Genomic DNA, 25,638 nt, shown 5'->3' on the forward strand with positions numbered 1-25,638 from the left:
AGTCTATACAGGACCATAGTCCAGTAAATGATCAGTGCAGGAGATCAGAGCCTTTCCCTTCTCTGATATGTCCCAGTGCCAGGATGAGTTTGGCTGGTGCAGATGCCCGCTCTACCAGCTTTATGCAAGTGGGAAGTTCCCTTTCACCAAGAGATTTCTCCACTTGCTGCCTGGGGCCATATCCAGCCCTGTGTTTTTTTTTTTTTAATTTTAAATCATGACTTTAACAACAAACAACTCCCTCCCTCCAACTACCATAAAGAAACAACAGTCACAGTTCTTGTAGGCCCCGCGCCCAAGAGGGCCCCTTAGCATCCAGAAGAGGGGCCCCGCACCCTCCACCAAAGTGCCACCAGAAACGGCAGCAAGTGATTGAGCTGCCGCCAAATTGCCGCTGTCTTTGGCGGCATTTCGGCGGCAGCTCTTTCGAATTGGGCCCCGCACGTCCTAAAGCCGGCCCTGTCCCCGAGTTCTCCTGCAACCTAATCATCAGAGATGCTGGTACAAACACAAGGAAGCAAAGAGTTACCCTGTTTTCAAGCACCCACACAGTTCAGTGGTTGTGTGTGTCTCTTGAGATGTAACTTTCCTTTTTGGCAAATAATGAGGTGTGCCAGGTAGTAAAGGTAAAACTCTGAAGAGGAAATATATCCATATTTAGGCTTCTAAGAAGTTAGGAAAAAAGGGAATGGTACACTGTATTTTGAGTGTGGGGAGGGGAAGCAGATGGTGTTCCTTCATAATTCAGTTACAGCTTTACTAATGTACGGCTTCACGTCCTGGTGACTATGACAGAGACCAGAGGCCAGCTGCTTCAGCCAGCTCTGCAGAGTTGGTTTATTCCTGATGTTTTTGCCAAGTACATTACATTGCATGAAAGACTTTATCTCCCGAGCGGAGTAAGGACAAAAGCCAGCTTCCAGATTCAATATTGCCTTTCACACCCAATATGGAATCTGGAGACAGCCTGGGTGAAAAGCACGGCACTGAATGAAAACAGCTGCAGGAGAAGAAGAGAACTAGATGGGAATAGGAGAGAAACTCCCAGCCAACTCCTGACTTCCGTTCTCGATTTAAAACGGCTGAATTTCACTCCTAGTAACCAGTAAAATTCCCTTTCTCCACTCCCAACACACTCAGCTTGCATAGAGAAGCCTTGTGCTGGGAAACTGCATGGGGGTCTCATCCCCAATTCACTGTAAAACACTATATCAATATGTATTTTACCTTAACTCTTTTTCCTTTTGGAAAACATACATATTATAGTGTCGATGGTAACTGACATAGGGTGGAGACCTGATCTTTTCTGAATCAACATGCTATGAGCCTTGATTCATCCCCAATTGCCATGACGGAGTGATTATCTTAACCACAACACTACTCATTTAACTAACTTTGAAAAGCAGTGTTGAATGTGAACATGTATGGAGCTATCACACGCACAGGATAGCTTTTATTCTAGGCTCCATCACTTATAAAAGCAATTAGCTCAACTCAGAGACTATAGTATATAAAGCAATTCTATATCCTTTGTGGGAAAGTGCCATTAGGTATCATTAGGAGTAATTAGAAAGGACACACAGTATACACCAGGAGAGATTTGAAGAGGAATTTGCGACACAGTCTTGACTTTACTAAGACAAAATGGTTGGAAAGTCCAAAATTTAGCATGCATATATTTTATTTTATGTATATATTTTTTTCTTTTATATATTTGCTAATTCTGGTTACTTCATGAGCCATATAATTATCTTGCTACGCACTAATTAATGCTGTGCATGTGTAACGCCGACAGACCCCTATTGTCAGTGGGCAGGATCGAACCTGGGACCTCTGGAGCTTAGTGCATGAGCCAAAAGCCAATGGGCTGTTAGCTAAAGCTGTCCAGCAGACTCATTTTATCTCTTTCTCTCTGTGGGAGACCACACCCAGAAGGTGTGTGCGTTACACATGCATTTAAAGGGTCCTGGTGTTTTTTAAAAAATGTTTCGAAGCTATATAATTAATACTAGTCAAATGCTTATGAGGAACCCTACCATAACAAACCCATGAGCGTCTGTGATGCAGAAAAACAAAACATCACTGTTTAAACATAGATTTGCATCTAAAGCTACCAAAGTATTATTTTAACAGTCATTTGTTTAGCATTTCTATATTCAAAGTCCATTACAGTAATTAACTAATCCCTCATAACATCCCTGGAAGGTAGGTCAGTTTTATTATCCCCATTGAATAGATGGGTAAACCGAGCCACAGGAAGGGGGTGAAGTAATTTGCCTAATCCTAATATCTTGCTGATTCTGCCAGACCTTGCACTGAAAATATGAAAAAGACCCAAATTCATGTAGTGTCATTGTCGTCTAGGCAGAATTCCCCACTGATTTCAGTGGGGAGTTTTGCTTAAAAATCAATTACAGGATATGTCCCTTAGAAAGTGTCCTTTCAAAATAATTCGTTTGCTGCATACGGAGAGATGACAAACTGAAAGTTTGCTTCCCTTGTTACTGATATTGCAATTAGATCCACACAGGTGAGCGCATGAAGATAGGAGTGCAAAATCTGGGCCTTTAACAGGAGTGCTGGTTTATTGAATTTACCCAGATGTTGTTATTGTGATGGACTGAATCTTTGTTTAAAAGGGAGTTTAAATTGCCAGAGAAAGGTGCTTTGTTTTCTTTTTGCCCAGGAACATTCTGTACTGTGCTTCAAGCAGTTCTGCACCCTTGGCTCAACAATACTAAAGTGAGAAAGAAATGTACACCTAATCCCAGATGCTTCCTTCACTTTTGTAAGAAACAGTTGATGGGCGTTCATATCTTGCTGTCTTTCCATAACCCAAACTCCCACCGAATGGGAATATTCTGTGAGGGCTGCAGGATCAGAGACCTGAAGTAAGCAATTGGTGCTTTGCTGTGTTGATTTATGTCATAGTATGGAATTGCATTTATGTTGTACTGTATATGGACTCGGACCTACAAAAACTGAAGAACGTTAATAACTTAACTATGTGAGTAGTCCCACTTACAGCTATGGAACTAGTCAGCTGAGTAAAGTTATGCAGTGGCGTTAAGTACACATAACATAAGTGTGGCCTGGTGGCTAGGGAGCCAGACTAGCAGCCCTATTCATTTCTTGGGTAGCCATCAGCCATAGCCTTCCTGTGTAACCTCAGCCTGTCACCCAGTTCCACATCTGTACAACAGATGATAGCCTCCTACCTCAAAGAGATGTTGTGGGAATAAATCCATTAATGATCCTGAGGTCCTCAGATACTATGGTGATAAGGGGTCATATAAGAGACTACATTGACAGAAGCATTTGTAGGATTGAGGCATATCCTCCCAACCCTGCAGGGAGCTCTGGGCAGGTGAACACCTGAGCTCATTGCAAGGACCTCAATTTCCCCTTTCTAATCCTTACATTTTGTATAAATTTATTTACACGGATGAGTGTAAATGCCGGAACAAAACAAAAAATTACACTTCTAATTACATTAATAAACCAGATTTATCCCTGGGTGCAACGCCCTTCACTTAAGCAGAGTTGCATCAAGGGTGATTTTGCCCTATTAATCTAATCATTAGTATTATTGCCCCCAAGGGGCAGGGGCAGGGCTGTTTGCAAAATGTTGCTTGTTTTCTTCCCAACGGGAGGCAGGTTTTGATCTGCAAAGTGACCCCCTCCGAATCATTTCACTCCCTTTTTCCTGCTTGCTGAATGTGTGAACTCGGGATTAGCAATACACCAGGCGCCACCACAGAGAGTCTGTGCAATCACCCGTGGGGCTGACACGTTCCGACCCCAGCGCGGACAAGAACCCTCCTCCCTCCCGTCTCCACGCCCACTGGGGGCGTGCACACGAGCTGTGACGAGCCGTGGGCTCCGGCCTATATAAAGCCATGCTGCTGCGGCGCTGCCTCTGAACCCCCTTAGACCTCGGCTGTGTTCGTGGACGTGGAGTGCACTCCCAGTATCTCCTTTGCAAATGGGCTCTGTGGCCTAGCGTTTACTCCCCTGAGCCTCGCCACCTGTGATCTCAAGCCGTGAGGGTGCTGCTGGCAGCAGCGCTGAAAAGAAACAAGGTAACACGCCTCCTCCCCCCAAACCCCGTCGGGCTGGGGATTCCGAGAGTAGCTGCGCGAAGGGAAACTTTGAGCAAGTGGTGGTGGGGTGAGCTGGGGATGCCAGAGAGGGGTGGCGGGTGTCCGTAGATCAAGTGATCTGTGCGACCGCTGCTTTGTTAAAGCGAGTGTATTGTGTGGCTGTGGGGAAGGGCTGATGGCTCGGTTTTCTCCCAGACACGCTGCCAAGCCTTGCGGGTGTGGGGAGACCGAGGAGGATGGGCTGGCCCCAGATCTCGCCTTTAAAGGCTCTTTCAAGTGTTTTCCTCTCATTTGGGGGGCTTCCCCCCCTCCCCGCTCTGCGTCGGTGAAACTGTCCCAGACTTGACAGGGCCTTTCCAGCTAACCCCCCGCCCCCCGATCCCTTTAGGTACGGGGCAAAGAGGGGATGTGGGTGAAGATTTGAAGCGGAAGAAAAATAGGGGTTCCCCGTGTCTCCCCGAAACAGGAGTGAAACGGGCTGCCAGTGGCTTTGTCAATTGCATCGTAAGTGACAGGGATGGGGGGGTTACTTGTTATCGGGGCGTGGGTAGGGGCCCGTGTCCCGACGTTCCGGGGCCCGTGTCCCGACGTTCCGTGGCCCGTGTCCCGACGTTCCGTGGCCCACCTGGGCTGGCACCACTCGGTCAGAGCTGCGCTGAGTTCGTTCGGGATGTTGGCAACTGTTTCCTTTCCGGAGAGGACGCTCCCCCCATGTGCAGGCTCCGCTGCTCTGTCTTTGTCTTTGTTTTTTTTCCCCTTCGCACGCGTCTTAGGGGATCTTTTAACCCAAACCCGTCGCCGTGCAGCGTCTAGACACATCTTGGCTGCGGTGGTCTTACCGCAGCTCCCCAGTGCTGATCGTAGAGCTGAGAGGGGGCATTGCTTTCTGGGCTTGGCTTTTGTTATGGTAGGATATGAGACTGAACATCCGGACACCCCCAAATCTACCCCCCTAAATCCTTGACATGCCTCTCCGCTTCCCCCCACAATTACTTGAGAGGTGCTGAGCGAGTTGGCTCATGCTTGTAGCGAAGTACAGAGCTAGAAGCTGGGCTAGGGGGATGGGATGGGGCTCTGTAGGCTGCTGCTGCGAGCCAGTTCAGTCTGGTTTTTTCAGCTTGTGTGTTCTGGCTGAGTTCCCCACCCCCAGCTGCAGGCAAGTAAAGAATTCTCTGAGACAGGAGAAATGGCCACTTCCTCCCCCATGTAAATCAAACATGTTTCCCTTCAGTTTACATGCTCCTAGTCACTGACTCCTTTCCCCCCACAACCCACACAGTTTTCTAAAAATGTTAAAGCCATCCCCCAGTGTAGAAGTGCAGTCTATTTTTTTTTTCATCCAGCTAAGAAGTGTGCAAGCAGTGTGAATCTGTCGCTGTTCTATTTCTTCTGCATTAATTGTGTTTCCTCATCAAACATGCTCTGGAGGAAGGGAAATGTCCTGTGTGTGAGGATTCTGATCAAACTGGTATGAACCAGATTTCATTTAAACTTGGTTCTTCTAGGCAGTTTATGAAGGTTTTATTAGATGTGCCAACTGCCTCTGCCAACACACACTGCTTATGGCTACATCACCTTGGTCATTTTTGATTAGCAGGATTTTCTACTGGATCGACCATGTACATTCATCTGCATTTGATTTCTTTGAGTGCTAAAATCTGTAAGGAGACCACATCTGTTGCAAAACAAGCACATCTCTTAGGCCCACAAATGTGTAGTAGAGGTTTATTTGCCGGTTAATATGCAGCTGCTACCTTTTCCATCAAACGATTTCAGAGGAATTTCAGTCATTCTTGATCACGGACTGAAAGTGCAGTCTAAGGCGCTTACTATCCATAGTCTGATACTTTAAGGAAAAGTGCAATGGATACACCAGAGAAAATCACATCCATCAGCAGAACCTCTTTCATGCAGCAACATGCCTGAACACTGATAACTTTACAAAGGTGTATTGTTTTATAAGCTGGTAATGGAGATTCATTTGAACTTTGTTGGTTCATGTACCATCTTCTTAAAATATTATTGTGAAATGAGTTGATAGAAAATATCAAGCTGATGTACCACAGTTTGGGAAGTACTGGTTTAAGTGGAATGACTGCAAACAGAGACTGGCTTTTCAAAGACTAGAGATTAAGGGCAAGTTCTAAGCACTCGTGTCACTGACACAGAAATGCCTACACATGAAATAAATCTGTTACTCTGCTCATCAGAGGGGTGAGTGGCTTTACACTATGATAAGAATTTAGCAGACAAGGACAAACCAAAATCGTTTTCTCTCCCTCTCTCTCAATAAACTCTTGACTTGATGACCCTGGGCCTTCATTGTATAATAATGTGTAGCTTAAAACATGGGACATGGAGTGACATGCATCTGGCTGAAAGTGGGATATGATTTGTTTTTAATGGAGTCTTCTAAAAGCAGAATAGGAAATAAAATAAACTTTAACTTCAAATTTGAAGCTGCAGCCTTCAGTGGCAGTTGAGGTTCCGGTTGGTTCTTTCATACTGGTCATGTCTGTACGTTTGGGGCTTGGCTACACTCGAAACTCCAAAGCGCTGCCGCGGAAGTGCTCACACAGCAGCACTTTGAAGTGCGAGTGAGGTCGCAGCGCCGGGAGAGATCCCAGCGCTGCACGTACTCCACCTCCCTGTGGGGATTAGCTGGGGCACTATTTACACAGGCACTTTGCAGCGCTGTAACTTGCTGCGCTCGGGTGTGTTTTTTTCACACCCCTGAGCAAGAAAGTTGCAGCGCTGTAAAGCGCCAGTGTAGCCAAGGCCTTGGTGTTTGTTTTTCAAAATTGAGATTGGCATATATCTCTCTTCACATGCTGAAGAATGTGAAAAGCCATTTGCCCTTACATCCATAGTGATCAGGTGAGTCCTTTGCTACATAAATGAGCTCTCTTCTCATCCCCTTTCAGCATCTTCAGATGCTGAGAGAGCATGAACATGGGTCTCCCAGGTCCCAGGCTAACCTACCTGTTCTGCCTCTGATTTTCTATGTGACCCTGGGCAAGTCACTTAATCTGTGCTTCAGTTTCCCATCTGTACTTGGGGGATGACGCTTCCTGTTTCACAGAGGTGTTATGAGGGTAAACACACTGAAGACCATGAAGTGTTTAGATACCATAGTAAGGTGAGGGACATGGAAATACCCAAGATATGCATTTAGTAGCAAGATGTAGCATGACCAGTTTTATGTAATATACAGCTACTGTGTCAGTTTTTTCTTCCTTTGGTAGCCGAACTTCAAATTAAAGCCCTGCCCCTTAATCATCCTTCCTTCCATTGAAAGGTGATGAATTGTAGACACTCTCCTTGGTTGGGAATAGTTTTGTTGACCTTGTCAGTGGTGCTGGTTATTAGGATGAGGAATTTCTCCCAAGGCTCCCTGCTCCTGTAGCTCTATTGCCGTGAAGGGGACTGAGTTTGTCCAAGAGCTGTTACTAGGACTCTAACTAGATCATAACCTGTCCCCCTAGTCTTGTGTTCTACGTGCTCACCTTAACACTAGATAGCTATTCACACTGTGCTTCCCCAGTAATCTGCAGCAGCCAGGGATGGCTGGGCCTGGGCATATGGTAAACCAGCGATGCTCAGACTGAGGCACTGGCGCTCTGAGCAGCTCTTTAACGTGTCTTCTGTGTCTTTTTGCAGCACATGATATTAAAACACAGTGTGATTGGTTAATTAAATTTGGATGCTTTATTATGTTTACTGTTTGTAGTGGATAAATTAATACTTGGTCATTTTGCTGTGAGAATAATACATATAAAAACTAAATATTTTCCCTGTCCTACTATTTAAATATGAATATATAGTATTATAGTAAATGAAACAATGAATTGACACTACTATGGCTCTTTTAGCTAATGTTAGTCACTAATTTGGCTCCTGAACCACTGAGGTCTGAGTATCACTGTCCTAAACGCACCTTTTTCCCTGTGTCTGACAGAGCATCTGTCTGATAAGTAGCAGCATAGGTGTGATCCACCTTCTGGGATGTTTCCCACAGGCAGTGTTACTGGATTCAGATTTAAATCCCTGTATGTTAATGTGTCTGGAGAAGCTTCTTGGATCAACTGTACTTCGCTGAATTGGTTTCCTTAACTAATTATTTTGTAAAGGTTTCATGGTAACAAATTATTATCTGTGCTAAGACTAGCATGAAGCTGGCTTTATAATAGGAGAATCAGTGAACACGATCTTCAGCAATCATGCTATAGTTAGGTGCTGTGGCTACAGGCTTGTCACATGCAGACAAATTTATTAAACAGAAAAGTGAACAGACGGTGTATTGGCCAGAGGAAGGCGAGTCTTGTACTCTGCTCTGAAAACTTAACAAACTCTGCCTCTAGCTTGCCTGAACAGTGAGGGATTCCACAGTGGGGGACCATCTGGGAACATTTTGCCTCCAGTTCTCCAGTGTCTGGGGATTGCATCTTAGCAGCCATGATGACAAATGGGAAGCATCAGTTCCTTAGGCAGCCAGATTGGAAAAACTTAGTGAATTTTGCCTGGAAAACAGACCGACGTTAGATTAGTGTGTGAAGAAGAGATGTAATGTGCCTGTGCAGAAGCACTCCATTAAGCCAGTGGGCTGTGGCTTACAAGTGGCACTGCCGCAGTGGCCTGGTTTGCCAGATGTGTCACTTCCAAAGTGCACGTCAGGAAGGAAAGGCTGCCACACCCTAGCTAATGTTAGCTGGCAGCTGTCTTTTCTACATACCACTGATCAGCACATACAGGATGTTTTGATAACTACTCAGTGCTTTGAGGGCTATGGCCTGCTTTGGGATGTAACTTTCTACCACTAAATCTAGAATTGCATTTTTTTGGTAGAGCTAGCTCGAGCTTTGACCAAAAAACCTTTTTCCCCAGCCAGCTGTACTTCATTCGCAGGTCAGCAGACATGTCAGATGGCAGCAGGGCTGACATTGTGTCCAGAGTATGCACCTGTAGTCCAGCTACATTAATACTTAATATTTCATACCCTGTTTTTCACAGCTAATGGTGAATAATGGGCTGGATTACGAGGTGCTGCTCATAATTAGCTGACTGTTCTGTTGACGGGAGGGAGTAAACTGTTCCTTGGCTGTATGCTTGGAAGGTAGTGCAGAGAACTGAGTGGTCGAAGTAAATGGACATGTTTCCTTCATTATTTCTGCTTACGATAGCCTGGCTGTGTGTGTCGGATGAGGAAGAGCAGTGGAAACCAAGCACCATACAATTCTTATTCTTTAATATTAAAGTAGCACCCTCCCTCATGTCCCTGCCTCAGAGCTTGCAATGTAAGTAAATGGGGCAAAGGGTGGGATAAAGGAAATACCATCCCCATTTTACAGCTGAGGAACTGAGGCACATCGACTCACCCAAGGTTACCCAGGAAGTCTGTGGTAGAACTAGGAACTGAACCAAGATCCCGTGAGTCCAGTTCCAATGCTTTATCTCTGTATCCTCCATCCTCCGTAAGCATAGCATGGTGTGTACTGATCTGGAAGGATGAGAGTGATTTTCAAGTGAGCCATTTTTCCTGCATCTGTTTCTGTAAGTGTTTGTAAACACATCTACTTGGCTGATGAGGCAGACCTACAGAACAGATGTCTGTATGGTGTATGAAATTTGTCCGGGTGGTGACTGCTCTGAAGATGTCTGTAGCTTGCTTTCACAGGTGGTTCCAACATTAAAAGTACTGTAGCATTTTTTTTTAAAGTGATTATTGGAAAGTCCTAGCCACTAATGTGTAAGACTGAGAACTATCTACAAGTAATTTATCCATGAGCATAGCCTCTTTCTGTTAGAGGACATCTTGTGTACAGCAGTTTCCTCACATGTTAGAGAAGTTGGATGTTGGGGTTTTTGGTTAAACAATGGGCTGATCAAACAACTCTGCAATCTGCAAATGTCCACTGTTAGAGCAGTGGTGTCTAATTGTGATTTCCTGAGTGTCACATGGTGTCTAGCTGAATGAGTGCACAAGCATTTCTGCTGCTAATATACAAAGCATAGGGATGAAAACAAAACAGATCATGACACTATTGTTTTTATCAACCTCCCTCTTGTGTCATTCACACATACTTTGTTAGCTCTTCATAATAAGGGGTGATGACTTTGGGGATGTGGTTAACATGTTTGTGGTGTGTGTGTGTGTGTGTGTGTGTGCATCCCTAGTTCCAGCACACATTCACAGTAATGGTAATATGTACTAGCGAGGATGGTCTCATTTTGAATGGAAAAGTTGTGCTCATGATGGTTCCTCCTGTGACTTACTGATTAGCTTCTGTTTAACACAATCCTTTTAACTATTAAAATATTAGTCCATGGTAGTGGTATGGGCTGTAGGTATGTATTGCATATAGAGGGAAACAATTACCCTTAATACAATCTGAAGACCCAAGAGGTAGAACATCAACACTGAATTTTAACTAGCACACTGTCAGAAATGTAAGGATAAACTTACTCAAATCCATCATGCACATTAAGAATTTTTACTTTAAGTGAAAGTTGAGATCCTGAATCTAGTTCAGTAATCAAGGAACACCCTGAACGATGTCTCGTGTAGCGTGCTTCCCCCCGCCCCCAGCTTGAATGTTGGGTTATCCCATGGTTTAGGCTTCATGAGGATGGTAATAGAAGATACTTTGAGTCTTGTGCTACATTTAGTTGCTCTCTGTGGTATGCACAGTTGCCGACTTTCACAATAAGCCAAAAATCAAGCTAATCCCATTTCAAAACAAGGCCAAACCAAGCCCATCCTAAAGAACTCCAACACTACGTGTCTAGATTTCCCCTCGGCATGCAGTCTGGGACTGGTGGGCCACTGTGCAGTTCTGACTCTCTTCCTGCCAAGGCAGCCGATTTTCCCCAGCAACAAGCTAAGCCAAAAACTAGCCAACAAGCAACTCACAAGCCAATTAAGCCAAAAACCAAGCCCAATTTCTGCATTATATTTATTTTGGTGGGTTTGGCATGTGTGGTGATATGTGGTCATGGACACTCCCCATATTCTGAAGGCTCCCTCCTTTGTCTTGCAGGGTTGATATCTGTACAAGAACTAAGATCAAGTAACATGGCAGCAATCCCATCAAGCGGCTCACTTGTGGCAACCCATGACTACTACAGAAGTAAGAACTGCTACATTGTCCTTTAATTGGTGCAAAATGGAGGTGCTCACAAACGACACAGCAGCCGCTTATGTGGGTGGGTGGGGAATATATCTATATCTAGCTCAAACCTTTTTCTGTGGAGTGGGTCTTGTTAAGAAAAGTCACTGAACTCTCCTCTTATCATGGTAGAAGTTTGTAATGCCCATGTAGAACTACTCAAACAGTCAAATTTGCTTTCCAACCACAGGGTATTTATAGGCTCCTATAAAACTTGCATTTCCAAAGGCATCTAAGGGAGTTGGGATGCTCAAATCTCATTGACATTCAGTGAAGGATGAGCACCCAACTCCCTTACATGCCTTTAGAAATGCCAGTTTGAAAGATGTGTGCTTTAGATAATCTCCTATTCTTGCTTACTGTGTGCCTATGCCAAAGCCATTGGCTTTTGCATCCTTTCTCAATGCATAGCCAATATACGGTTTCTCTCTGATTGTTCCTTTCAAAGAATCACCTACAGAACTCCTAGGACCCAAAGTGTGGATTAACTTGAAGTATCTGCTGATGGCAATGTCATGGCATTTCTGAAATAAACATGATCCATCCAGGCGCTAGGCTCTGTTTAAACAAAGACCACTTTTTGTTCATGCCAAACAAATGCCTGACATTGCAGTATTTTTAGTTGGAAAAGGAGACAAAGAACCAAGAATGGGGGTGAGTCTTATTTAGTACTCAGCAGGGAGATAATGATCCATACTCCCTTAATTGTGCCAGCATTCTCTGTATTCAACCATATGAGCTACCATACAAACAAAGGAACAATGATTTCTCAATTGGGGGCAGTTAACGGCTGTTTTCCTCTTCTTCAAAGTGGCTGCTTCTAGAGTTACCTTAAAGCTCCTGAGAGCATAGGGTGGGAGGTGACTAGCTAAATGCTGTGTAGAACAAATACTTCTGCAGAAGGCAAAGTAAACAGAAATACATGAGCCTAAGTACAGGGCCAGATCCTCAGGTGGTCTGAACTAACATAGCTCCACTGTCCATAAAGCTTTACCAAATAGCACCAGCTGAGGATTAAGAACACAAGAATGACCACAGTGGGTCAGACCAAAGGTCAGTCTAGCCCAGTATCCTGTCCTCTGATGGTGGCCAATTCCAGGTGCCCCAAAGGGAATGAACAGAACAGGTTATCAAGTGATCCATTCCCAAGCCTCTAAGTTTCCCTGCAAGCCACACTGGCCATGCAGCAGCCTATTTAGCACCACACAGGCACTTAGGGAACCTGCCTGGGGACCGACCGGGGGAGGGCTGCTCCTCCCCTGGCCCCAACTCACGGAGTGGCCCGGCCACTGCAGGATGGAGGGGGGGAAATTGATATTGTGGGACCTTGTCTCATAAAGCACCGTCTACATTTGGATCGTTGTTGCTCTCCAGCAAGATCCTTTTGGCCAAAGGGTAAATCTCTATAGCTGCCACATGTGAGGCAAGTCCCTCCATGCAGGAATGTCTATGCTACAGTGGCACATCAGCTGTAGCGCTGTAGGAGAGAGGCTTCTGCATTAACTGACAGAAAAAACCCTTTCATGTAGGTAATCCCTCTCCAGGAGGCAGTAGCTCGGATGATGGACGAATCCATCCGTTGACCTAACTGTGTCTATGCTGGGGATTAGGTGGCAACATTTTTCACAGCTCTGAGCAACTTAGTTGGGTCAACGTAAATTTTAGGCATAGACCAGGCCTCTGTCACACCCACAGTAGAAGGGGAGACTCCCAATGTGCATGAAACCAAAACCCTCCCTCCATGACCTAGAATCCTACGTAAAGATTATACTCTTGTCTTGCAAGATATGGGGTGTGGGTTAGCTACTTGTATCCACTTGCTGAGTGAGATGTTCCATAAAGACTTTTTCCAAACAGTTTTGTAAAGTGTTATGTCCGTGTAGCACCACCCGTGTTCCAACCTGTGGCATTACAAGCAGCAGCAGGTTAATTACCTAGTTTGCCAAGAAAGCTGTTTGAGGTTATTCTTTGTCCTTCGGGTGTGAAAGAATCTATTAAAACACTGTGCCAGGAAATCTTGTAAAAGAGCACTTAAAAATATCTCCAAATGTGTGATGGAAGGCTAACGCATCCTTCAAACATGCTCTAATGCTTGCTGTGTAGGGTGGATGCCATTAAAAGGCTGGCACATACCGCTGATACTCAGAACAGGACATTAGCTGGTATGGAAACTGGCACCGGAGCCTAAGAAGCAGTAACGTGGCGAATACTTTATCTTTAATGGCAAACCACGTACTAACTGCAGTGATGTTCATTACAGCAATAGATCTAATATTGGCAGAGGGGAATGTTGGTCTGATGAGATGCCATCTCGTTCACAGGGCGTCTGGGTTCCACTTCCAGTAACAGCTCCTGTGGAAGTGCTGAATACTCTGGGGAGGTTATTCCTCACCATCCGGGTAAGCACCTTTCCTACAGCCTGGGTTCTCTGGCCCAGCCTCCTATGGAGGGGAACTCTTGTGGTCAAAATGCTCTTGTACCATCTCCTTAATTTTTAATACAAGACAAACTACCTTCTCCACGGCTCTTCAGAGGATCAGTGTAGCTTCAAAAACATTCTCAGTGCTAACTAAGTACATTATCAATGGGTTATACAGAACCATTTATAATGGTGGAAAAATCCCTATAGAGAGAAACCTCATAGAGGAGGACTGAAGTTGTTGTAGCTGGCTTCTACTCCTTCATGAGGCACCACTGCAAGAGTGCCAATTTCTTAATTTGCCCTCTTGCTTGCATGTGTAGCAAGACCACGGTGGTAATCAGGGAAGTACCTATTTCTGCTATATCTCCTAATCAAGCTGCAAGTACCCAGTAGTCATATTTCATAAGTATTTGCTTTTTAGGTCTTCCCAAGTCTGACCCTGGTCACTGGTGGGCTAGCTTCTTCTTTGGAAAGCCAACCCATCCCATTATGACAACTGTGTCGGAATCCCCAGAGAAGTAAGTGGACCTTTTGTTTTAGCTCATTCAGAATATGGTAATGGAGATAAAGTAAGAAGCTTGAAGGGTGTCTTGGAATATTGGCATGGCAAGGACAAGGGAGGATTATATAGGAATGCAAACTGTTACTTCTTATAATTCTGCTTAGTTGTATTCTGCACCGCATATCTAGAATACTTTCCAGATGGTCTCTCCTGAAGTGCTTTGAAACTTAATAATCCACCCAGCACCAAAGGGCTAATGGAGGCAAAAGGAATCACTGTAGCCAGGGAATAGTAGCACTGTCACTCATTATTATGAGGCGATACTAGACCTAAAACTCTGAGGCCCATATCCTCCTCAGCTGCCTAAACTCCCATGGGAGTTAAGCACCTAAATACCTTTGAGGATCTGGGCCTGTCTCTTCAGATGTTGTTGTGGAAGATGGAACATCTATTTAACTGGATGGAGTAGGGGAAGCTAATGGCTTGTTTGAAATAAATGGTTTTTTGTGCAAAAGCCATCATGAACCGAATGACAGGGTGGGTTACGGACCAACTTCTGTTGGTGAGAGAGAAGTTAATTTCACTAATATCTTGGGACTGACCCAGCTACAACAACTCTGCATGTCACGAACAGAAAGTCCTTCTCTCTGCTGCATTCTACTACAAGTTCCAGAGGAGGAAAAGATTTATTTTTCCTTTGTAGCCATTGAAAATTGGTACAATAAAAGGACCAAATGTAGTGGCCCTCAAGGAAAGTGTCCTCAAAGCTTAGTGGTCAGACCCAAGAAGTGCAGGAAAAGAGCCAGAGATTAAATGCTAGGGGTGGTGATTCCAGGCCCAGCTTGCACAGGCAGCAGTGGTAGAAACTGCAGGTGCAGATGTGGATTAACTAGTTTGTGTGCACACATGATTGCATGCAGCCCTGTGGATGCAGCAAGGGGGGGGGGCAGGAGAATAGCTCCAGCTGCCTTAGCCAGTAAACAATGGAGCTCTTGCTACCAATAAGACACTGTCGGCTAGCACAGCTTTTTGTTGCAGATGTTGCTCACTGTAGCCAGGAAGTGCTGCCCAGTCTGGAGCAGTGATGGCTGAGTTTGGGTGCTTCTACCGTCTCTCTGGACTTTCACTAGAAGTCTGTTCTGGAATCACTGCAGTGGGAACATATGAGGAGCTCTAATGAGAGCAGGGAGCTGCAGTTCACCAGCCTTGTATCCAAGGCAGCTGTGTCAAAGGTGGTTTGCATCTCTCATTTTCCCTCACCCGTGTCTCTTGTCTTTCAGTTCAGGAACTTTCCAGGTGGCCAACGGCATGATCACTTGTGGCCTGGCTCAGGAAGTAATGAGGAAGCGCCACGCCAGTGAGCCCAGCAAACAGAGCGCTGGGCCGTCTGCGTGAACAGGCTGGCACATCTTCCTGCTGCCCGCCTGGCTGCTGCTTCTGATCCAAACGCTAGGAGTCAGAGCCCATTTTCCACTCCCCTTCCCCGTAGAGTAGACGGGCTGTATTAAGTATTTAGATGTAGGTTTTTAAAAAAAAAACACAAAAATTTACAGCACCTTCGTACTGTTTCATTAATTTGACTGTATTCTTTTCATACAGCCTTGGTAACACTTTGTTTACTTGTTCGATTGAAACTAATAAACTTAAGCAGCCTTTTAAATGCTGTGTGACTTTAATTCTTTCTTTCTCCAATGTGAGCTCTGCCCTTCACTGAGTGCTATTGCTCTGTCTTGGAGGGGCTGCTGTTAGCCACAGTTCTTTCAACCCAAAGGCGCTTGGTAACTTTTACTCTGGGCAAGGGGGTGTCAGGAAATAAATCAGGGGAGATGGCCATCCGACCGATAGATGGCTGCCACAAACGGGACAACACGAGTGCTTTCACCTAAAGCTACACTTTACTTAGTCTCAAGCACTTAGCACGTCTGCACCCTCAGTTACCGAAGCTGAGTGTGGTTTTCGAGTGGCACCATAAGACGCTTCTGTCTGCCAGTGGGGACCCCAAGATGTGTCCAGAGGGAGCATCCCTGAGGAGCCCCTTTGGATAGTCCCATTATCTAAAACTTTCCCCTTTATTTATAATTAGTAATACAATGACACATCCCTTAAAGAAAACTTACTAAGTAAGCAGAGTTAAAAGGTCAAGAAAGAGATTTCCTTATCAATTTACCAGATATGGGTTTTTGTGTTTTGTTTTGTTCTGTGTCCATGCCTTGGGTCCCTGACAAACATTCCTGGGGGTGCGTATAGACAGACTTCCTGTTTTTCTAAAATACATAGATCAGCAATTTCAACATTCTCAGCAGGAAGGCTGCAGGGTTAAGCTACCCTGTCCGTGGCACCCAAACCCCCTCCCCTCCTGTCTTGGTTACGCCATGGCATGACCAATTTACGACCTGCTGACTTGGCTACTTTTAGTAATAAGCAAGAATGGCTCAGTAGGGCCTGCCAACTTGGCTACTGTTAGCAACACGCAATAGTGGTTCAGGCACTTTACTGGTTTGCCAAAATCTCCACGTACACCTGCTAGCATCATGCCCGGGAGTGTTTCACATGTGGGACAGGGACCTGAACATTGGGACAAATCTGGCATTGTGCTAAATGAATTTCACCTTCGCTCAGTTTCTCTTAAATCTTGGTGACAAGGAGGGGAGTTCCCCTCAGGCCTATGGCTACTTAGACAGTGACAGTATGCTTGACAAACTGCAGCTCTGGTTTAAGCAACCCTCTGAAAGCGTGGTCTCTTCTCTGGAATTGTGAACATGTTTGATTAAGGCTTTGAAACTCCTTCACTGCTGCTCATCAAAATGGACAGGTATCTCTGCAGCCTTCCATAGTGGCCAGCCATGTCACTAGGTTGTCCTCTTTCCAGGTTTCCTCTTAGTCTATAAGGTGCCACAGGATTCTTTGCTGCTTTTACAGATCCAGACTAACACGGCTACACCTCTGATACCTTGCACAAGACATCGGTAGGTGAGAGTGAAAGCTCTGCCATTTGAGTAGGGGGTAGCATGATGTACTCCAGTCACTTTTCAAGGGCACTTCAGTGTACTGAGGGAATATGAAGCTCTTTCTTTCTAATCAGTCATGATGAGGCAAAGAACAGAATAATTCTTTCCTGATCATTTGGTTCTAGCAGTAGCTTGTTCTCAGCATCTGACCCATTGCTAATAAAAGTTAAAACCCTGTCATAACCCTTTTGAGTCTCAGCTGCAAAGCTGGAGACCAAATCGCCTTTCTGGCTTTCAAGCACCCGGTTCTTAATGCAGGTACAGGAGGATCTCCGTAAACAAGCACTTCAAAAAGGAAACTACACATTTGGCAACAATTAAAATGAAGACTGACCTCTGCAGTTATGTATGCATGTACTGATGCACAGATGCAGGCTGAAATGCAACAAAAGGTTACTCAGTTGCTTGACAGGTTGCATCTGTCATACACTACGTGCATGGAACCATAAGCCCATATTTTCTTAAAATGGCTTTTTTCTTTTAGTTGCTACTTGCCAGACAAACATCAGTGCCTATCGTCACAAAAGGTTTGTTCTGTCAGCAGCTGTGCATGCCACTGCTCCAGTGAGAAATGTTAGCGCTTGCCTAGAAAGTAAAAATTGTATGTTACAAATGCCCTGGAACAAAAGCACTTGACCTACATTAATAGGAATCTCTTGTTGCTTTTGAAATTGCTGTAGTAAACTTTTCTAAGACCACTATTGTGTCTTCAGATAACTTTTAACAGCTGTCCTGCTTAGTCAGCCTTTATCATAAGGGTTCCAGCTGGCAAGGAGCAAGGAAGTTGATCTCACTGCAGCATTCCCTGATTGTCTAGTACATTCATTTTAGAACAAATGAGTGGCTGGGTGCTACAGTAATGTGGCCCATGCATTGCATGGCCTTACTCTCTCAAGCACAAATCTTAAGGTAGTGTAGCACAGACCAATTTTATCCAACTCCATGGTTGGAAACAATTAGTTGGTTTAGATTTTACAGAAAAATAAATTAAGATAGATTAAAAAAAAGAAGTTTAAGACTTAACTTTTAAAAGTGCCCTGATTCAAATACTTCTATCTGCTCTTGTTAGATAGCTAATGTCACTATTCCTATGCAACATAACCAATCATTTGGCTGCATCTATATGTGTCAGTCAAGTCCATGCAGATTAGGTGCACAGCTTTGAAAACCAGGTTTGTGCAAGCCCCTTTGTGACTGAATAATCAAGTTCTAATGGCACCAATTTTCTCTGCAAGCAGTTATTTTTATCCCTAGTTAGAACAGGAAGACATTCTGAGCTATAAAGGCTTACAGGCAGATTTTTAAATTAACTTGGCAACCTCTCCCACAAGTCTGAGCCAAACCAGCTCATAGTGTTCTAAGTGAAAACAATCATCTTGTTGATGGGCCAAAAAGTCACAGCTCAATGACTTTTTTGGAAAAATACAAGCTGTGGAAAACGTCTTGCTCAACCGGCCTACCCCCAATAAACATTTCCCAGTTTCTTAGAATCACAGAAAGTTAGGGCTGTAAGCAACCTTAAGGAAGGCAGGGCTAGTGCACCCCTCCTGCTGAGACCGGATTAACTGGTCTTCAGTCAAAGCAAAATGTAGGTTATAAACAAATCTTAAACTCATCTATGACTAATACCATGATGCTCAAAGTTTATGGGGAAATGTTTTTGCTCAGGTCCTTGTTGTAAATGACTTCAGAACAGTTCTGTGATGCCTTAGTCTGTATGGCAACAGTCTCTTTGGGGCTTGTGCAAAATGTGTGAGTACAAGCCAAAATCTCAACTGCTGTAAGCAAACGGAGAAAATAAGAGAAACCAGCAGTTGGATCTTCTCCTTACTTGTGTATGAAAACAGCTGATTACTGATACACTACACGTGATAAGGTATCCAAAAGGGCTTGTTTTGCACTAGAACCACTGTGTAACCCAGAGTACTCCTATAACAGTCACCAACAATTGTTGTGTTTTTTTCTCTCTGTTTTGGAACACACAAATCTTTCCTTAAAAATTACATACTCATTATCATGACCCAGTCCAAACATAAAGGGATGACACTTTTCTCTTGTGTCTTGTAACTAAATCTGGTCTGACTTTTCCTGGTTTTGCATTTTCAACAAGAGAAAAACAAATGACCTTTTAATGTGGCTAATTCTAGACAATCTCACAGGTGCTTAGTTACAGAAAGGCTGAGGGGTTGGAAAGAGATGCATAAAATTGGAAGATGGCATATTCAGCAGGGTTTATTCTCATATCTTACTATTCAGACGTATTTTTCATGAGGGGGAATGCTGCTCTTTGTGGAAGGACATGAAACTCTTCTCCTTTATTAAAAAGGACACTGAGTCAGAGCCTCCTGTGATGTGATGTGATGTGAGTGCTAGTGACGTAACCCAATAAATCAATATTCTGTTGGGATAGGAGGGAGTGAAAATTCAGTGTAAAGTGGAAGGCAATCGTGTGTGTTTCACAAGAGTGTGTATGACAATGAAGTGTGTAACTGCTGCCTTGGCCTATTAACTCTGCATTTAATGGGCACCAGATGTTCTTAAAGTGTTTGAGGGAAAAATAAAATCACTTCCTCAATCAGTCTGGAATCAGTGGGAAATGTTGGCCAGAGCAACACCCGACCATTCTCGCCACAGACTTTCACATCACCTGAGGCTGCACTGAGCAACTTATGACCAAGACCAGTATAAATTCAGGAGCAGGATCAAGGAGCCACAACTGGCTCCTTTGCAGCCCTCTCCCCTGCTCTTTTCCTCCTACCCCCAGCTGTTGCTAGCAAATACTGCGCACAGCTGGGGATCTGAGCCAAAGTGGAGTTCTGTTCTGAGTAGTGAATTTGTGGGGGTTCCATATGTACCGTGCGTTAATAATTTCCCATCAGCATTTCTCCATTTCCAAATAAGCTGAGGGAGGGGCTGTAACTTGGTAAATGCCAGCCCTGCACATTCAGCCTGTAGGAACACAGGATTGGAAGGAACGTCCTGAGTCATTGAGTCCAACCCATCATATCAGCCAGTTCCTAAATTTGCTGTGCCTGACCTGCGAAGCAAATTGAAAAAGCCATTGAGTGCCAGCCACTTTTCCCTCTTGACTGTGTGGTACTGAGTGCTGGCTTTGTTGTTATGGGGGCGAACAGCAGGCTATCCCTGCTTAGACTACATCAGTTTACAGTATTACACGGACGTAGGCTTCATTACGTCCAAATTTAAGTGGCATGTCTGCAGCTGCTGATGAACTATCCATTCAAATTAACTCTTTTCTCTCCCCCCCGCAAGTCATTTAGGGGGAGTTTGGGTGATGCCCTAACTTCCTTGCAGAGCCTGATCCAGCTATGGAAGACAGCAGTTTTACCTGTGAGACGGCTGTGCCTAATGGATGACACATCATGCAGAATGTAATCTATTTCCAGTTTGGGTTGAAACAAAGTCTAGCAAAAGAGTTATCCCTGTTCAGAGTGGGTGGAGGAAGTGGCAGTGATTATACCGTGCCCTATACCACCTATAGGAGAACGTTTCCCTTTAGCCTCAGGAAACAGCTGATATACACCACTACAATTTTATGTCCCCTGCCGCACAAGTCCAGCCACTATGGGCCTGATCCTGTGAGGAGCTGACCCCTTGCAGCTCCCCTTGGGGCCAGTAGGAGCAGCAGGTGCTCAGCATCTCCTGGGATCAGAAATAATAGGAGCTAAAGGTGCTGAGCATCTTGGAGAAGCTGATCGCTTGGATCAAACCATGGATGAGGGATTCTGCTGACTGTCTAAGCCCTCTTGGAGTGGCTGGCTGGCAGATGTGCTCTAAAAAAAAACCCCAAAACCTTCCGTGAAGGGTTCCCAGCTGGCAAAGACTGAGCCCCCATCCTGTGTGAAAATTATACGGCCAGGGCACAGGTAACTTGAACTAAGGGCAATTCAGAACATTGTATTTGTGGTTCTTCTTCGAGTGATTGCTCATATCCATTCCAGTTAGGTGTGCGCGCCGTGCGTGCACGCTTGTCAGAAACTTTTTACCCTAGCAACTCCAGTGGGCCGGCAGGTCGCCCCCTAGAGTGGCGCTGCCATGGCGCTTGATATATACCCCTGCCGGCCCACCCGCTCCTCAGTTCCTTCTTACCGCCGTGTCGGTCGTTGGAACTGTGGAGCGCGTCATTGCTGTCCTCCACGTCCCTAGCTCTCCTTGTTACTACCGTTGTTACTACCGTTGTTAGTTAGTGGTTAAGTATAGTTAGTTAATTAGTTTGTAGTGTAAATAATATTGTACATAGTTGTTAGCCGGTCTGGGCTGTAGCCCTTCCCGGCACCCGGCACCCGGCACCGGGCTCATGCCTGGTTCGCCGGGCTTTAAGCAATGTGCGGCCTGTAAGAAGCCTATGCCAACCAGCGACCCTCACGACGCGTGTCTAAAGTGCCTGGGGGAATCGCACAGGTCGGACAAGTGCCGCATTTGCAAGGCTTTTAAGCCCAGAACAAAGAAGGAGAGAGACCAGAGACTCAGGACTCTCCTAATGGAAGCGGCACTTGACCCAGCAGCTTCGCAGGCCGTGATCTCTACACCGGCACCGGATCGCACCGGCACCGGAAAGACTCCCCGGCACCGACCTTCCTCGGCACCGGGTGCAGAAACAAGACCATCGAAGTCTGCAACTCCAGCCAGGCAGACTCGAATGGAGCGCCCGGCATCGACATCTGCCGCGGCGCTACCGGCACCGTCGACTCCGGGCCCGGTGGGTCCGTCGAGTCCGGTACCGCCGAGCTCCCCCATAAGATCTGGGGTTGAGCTATTGGTCCCATCCACTCCAGAGACCTTCGCCTCGGCACGGGACCTCATTGCCCTGACTGAGTCAACTCAGCCGCCACCCCCGGTACCTCCGGTGCGGGTAGCGTCCAGGGGCAAGCCCATGATGACGGCGCCGTCTCGGGACTCACGTTCGCGATCGAGGTCCCGACGCCACGGTCGCTCGAGATCCCGCCGCCGCTCGCAGTCCCGGCACCGCTCCCCTCGGCGGTACCGGTCGTACTCGCGGCACCGATTGACCTCCAGACGGTCACGGTCTGGTTCCAGCCGCCGATACCGACACCGTGACTCGAGGAGCCAGTCTCGCCGTCGTTCAGCGCACCGGTCGACCTCCCGGCACCGAGCTGGTGGCAGGTCCCGGTCCCCGTCGACCTCCTGGCACCGCGTCGGTGGCAGGTCCCGGTCCCGATCCCGGCACCGAAGCAGCGGCCGGTACCGGTCCAGATCCCGGCACCGAGACAGAACTCGGTCCCGATCCCGGCGCCGGTATGACTCCCAGTACCGATCCCCGGCACCGAGAACATCTTCGGTGCCGGACCGCGGAGACCCTTACCAGCCGCGGTCGGCCCTGCCATGGCCTTCCAGACAGCCGTCGGTGTCATCACAGGCGGACAGCGTATATGCGCTGGGCACCGACAGACAAGCGGCTCTATTCCAGGACCCTCCGCAACAGGACCAGGGTCCGCAGCAGTGGGGGTTTTGGACACCCTGGGCGTACCATCAAGCCCAGGGCCCCCAACAGCTTCCTCCTAGGCCTGCAACGGCGGAGCACAGGGTGCCGGAGGCGTCGTTGTCTCGCCCCTCTCCCTCCCCGGATGGAGAGGAAGGATTGAAGCAGCAAGACCCTGGTCTTGCTCCTGAGCCAGAGGCGAGGGCTGAGGCGGACCCCCCGTTGGACACTTTCTTGCCAGGGGTTTCCTCATCCTCCTCTCCTGACGAAGAGGTGGCTGGCACTTCCTCCAATAGCCCTCCTCCGCTAGATCTCAGGGCACATCAGGACCTCCTTAGGCGAGTAGCACAGAATCTGAGCCTGCAAGCCGAGGAGGTCTCTGAGATCGAGGACCCCGTCGTCAGCATCCTCTCCTCCGATGCTCCCACCAGGGTCGCCCTACCCTTCATTAGGACGATCCAGGCCAACGCCAATACAATCTGGCAGTCACCGGCCTCCATCCCCCCTACGGCGAGGGGCGTCGAAAGGAAGTACATGGCCCCCTCCAAGGGCTATGAGTACCTCCACGTTCACCCGACACCATGTTCCCTGGTGGTGCAGTCGGTGAACGAGAGGGAGCGTCACGGACAGGAAGCCCCAGCCCCCAAATCCAAGGAGGCCAGGCGTATGGACCTCCTCGGCCGCAAGGTCTATTCGACTGGGGCCCTTCAACTCAGGGTTTCAAATCAGCAAGCCCTTCTTAGCCGCTACGCTTTTAACTCATGGGTGGCAGCGGACAAGTTTAAAGAGCTGCTGCCACAAGAGGCTCGTCAAGAATTCGCGGCGATTCTTGACGAGGGCAAGAAGGTTGCACGGACCTCGTTACAGGCCTCCTTGGATGCTGCAGACTCGGCTGCCCGTACCCTCGCCTCGGGGGTAACGATGCGCCGCATCTCCTGGCTTCAGGTTTCTGGCCTTCCACCGGAGCTCCAATACACCATCCAGGACCTCCCGTTCGAAGGCCAGGGCCTGTTTTCAGAAAAGACCGACCCGAGACTGAAAAGTCTTAAAGACAATCGGGTCATTATGCGCTCCCTCGGGATGCACACGCCTGGGACGCAGCGCAGACCCTTCCGGCCACAACAACAGCAGCAGCGTTGGCCATACCCCCAGTTCCGCCAGCGGCAGGACCTTAATAGGCGCCGCGGCAGGAATGGAAGGCGCAGACAGTCGGGGAACCAAGGGGGGCAGAATCAAAGCTCCTCCAAGCCCCCGCCTGGGCCCAAACCTTCGTTTTGAAGGTGCGCCCGAGGGCGCAATAACAGTTTCCCCCACGGATCCTTCCCCCCCGTTTTCCAACCGCCTTTCGTTTTTCCTCCAGGCGTGGACCCAAATAACATCGGACCGCTGGGTCTTACGCACGGTGCAGACGGGATACCGCCTGCAGTTTGTATCATTTCCTCCCTCCCGCCCCCCTTCCTCGTCCCTCTTCAGGGACCCCTCTCACGAGCAATTCCTTCGACAGGAGGTACAGACGCTCCTCAACAAGGGAGCTATAGAGGCGGTTCCGGAAAACGAGAAAGGCAAGGGGTTTTATTCCCGCTATTTTCTGATCCCCAAGGCCAAGGGAGGCCTCAGGCCTATCCTCGACCTGCGAGAGCTCAACAAGCACCTAGTGAAGTTGAAGTTCCGCATGGTATCCCTGGGGACCATTATCCCATCCCTGGATCCGGGAGACTGGTATGCCGCCCTCGACATGCAGGACGCTTATTTTCATATTGCCATATGGCCACACCACAGACGTTTCCTTCGATTCGTGGTGGGCCGCCTTCACTACCAATTTGCAGTCCTCCCATTTGGCCTTTCTACGGCTCCGAGGGTATTCACAAAATGCATGGCCGTCGTTGTGGCACATCTTCGGCGCAGTCGTATCCACGTGTTCCCTTACCTAGACGATTGGTTAATTCGGGGCACGTCGGAGCTACAGGTTTGCAGCCACGTCCGCAGGATCACCGGCCTGTTTGCTACCTTGGGCCTCATGATCAACGTGGACAAGTCCACCCTGCTCCCCGCGCAGAGGGTGGAGTTCATTGGGGCCGTCCTGGACTCCACCGTGGCCAGGGCCCTTCTGCCGTTGCCAAGGTTCCAGGCGTTGTCGGCGATCATTCAGCGCTTGCGGGCAGCCCCCTTGACATCGATACGGACATGTCTAACCCTGTTAGGCCACATGGCAGCATGCACATTTGTGACCGGTTACGCTCGGCTCCGTATGAGGCCCCTCCAGTCGTGGCTCATCGCACATTACCGGCCGGCAAGGCAACCACTAGACATGCTGATCACAATCCCCCAGGGGGTGTTGGACTCTCTCAGCTGGTGGCTAGACCAGTCCGTAGTGTATGCGGGGCTCCCATTCCACCCGCCCCAGCCCTCGGTGTCCCTAACGACGGATGCCTCAGATCTCGGCTGGGGGGCCCACCTGGGAACCCTGAGAACACAGGGCCTGTGGTCCCCGCAGGAGGTGAAGCTGCACATCAACTTGCGGGAGTTGAGAGCGGTCCGCCTTGCTTGTCAAACGTTCTATCACCAGCTTCAAGGTCGTTGTGTCGCGGTATTTACCGACAACACGACGACCATGTACTATATCAACAAGCAGGGCGGCACCAGATCCTCTCCCCTGTGTCACGAGGCGATGCGACTCTGGGACTTTTGTATAGCCCACTCCATTCGCCTCATGGCTTCCTTCCTTCCTCCCCGGAGTACGGAACATGCTGGCGGACCGCCTGAGCAGATCCTTCCTCTCACACGAGTGGTCCCTTCGCCCAGACGTCGCCCTCTCGATCTTCCAGAGGTGGGGTTGTCCCCGTGTGGACCTCTTCGCGTCCGGGGGGAACAGGAAATGCCAGGCATTCTGCTCTTTTCAGGGCCGGGAACCCGGGTCTATAGCGGACGCCTTCCTTATTCCGTGGACGACCCACTTGTTCTACGCGTTCCCCCCAT

General features: G+C 47.5%; 1 protein-coding gene across 1 annotated transcript; it reads left to right on the forward strand.

Annotated features, from left to right (window-relative positions):
* The first annotated feature begins 3,900 nt into the window (after nucleotides 1-3,900).
* PPDPF (pancreatic progenitor cell differentiation and proliferation factor) lies at nucleotides 3,901-15,853 on the forward strand. The gene is made up of 5 exons (XM_050918749.1): nucleotides 3,901-4,082; nucleotides 11,141-11,230; nucleotides 13,591-13,668; nucleotides 14,113-14,209; nucleotides 15,474-15,853. The coding sequence occupies exons 2-5, from the start codon at nucleotides 11,176-11,178 to the stop codon at nucleotides 15,586-15,588; spliced, it is 345 nt and encodes a 114-aa protein (XP_050774706.1). The 5' UTR covers nucleotides 3,901-4,082; nucleotides 11,141-11,175; the 3' UTR covers nucleotides 15,589-15,853.
* Nucleotides 15,854-25,638: the final 9,785 nt, after the last annotated feature.

Source organism: Gopherus flavomarginatus, chromosome 11 (assembly GCF_025201925.1).
Source record: "Gopherus flavomarginatus isolate rGopFla2 chromosome 11, rGopFla2.mat.asm, whole genome shotgun sequence".
In the NCBI taxonomy this organism is placed as follows: Eukaryota; Metazoa; Chordata; order Testudines; family Testudinidae; genus Gopherus; species Gopherus flavomarginatus.

Bases quoted from the DNA above. Each gene is read 5' to 3' on its own strand.
- PPDPF (XM_050918749.1), top strand. From the start codon at position 11,176: ATGGCAGCAATCCCATCAAGCGGCTCACTTGTGGCAACCCATGACTAC. The intron at 13,669-14,112 runs GTAAGCACCTTT...TTTGCTTTTTAG, and splicing joins GGTTATTCCTCACCATCCGG to GTCTTCCCAAGTCTGACCCT. The intron at 14,210-15,473 runs GTAAGTGGACCT...CTTGTCTTTCAG, and splicing joins GTGTCGGAATCCCCAGAGAA to TTCAGGAACTTTCCAGGTGG.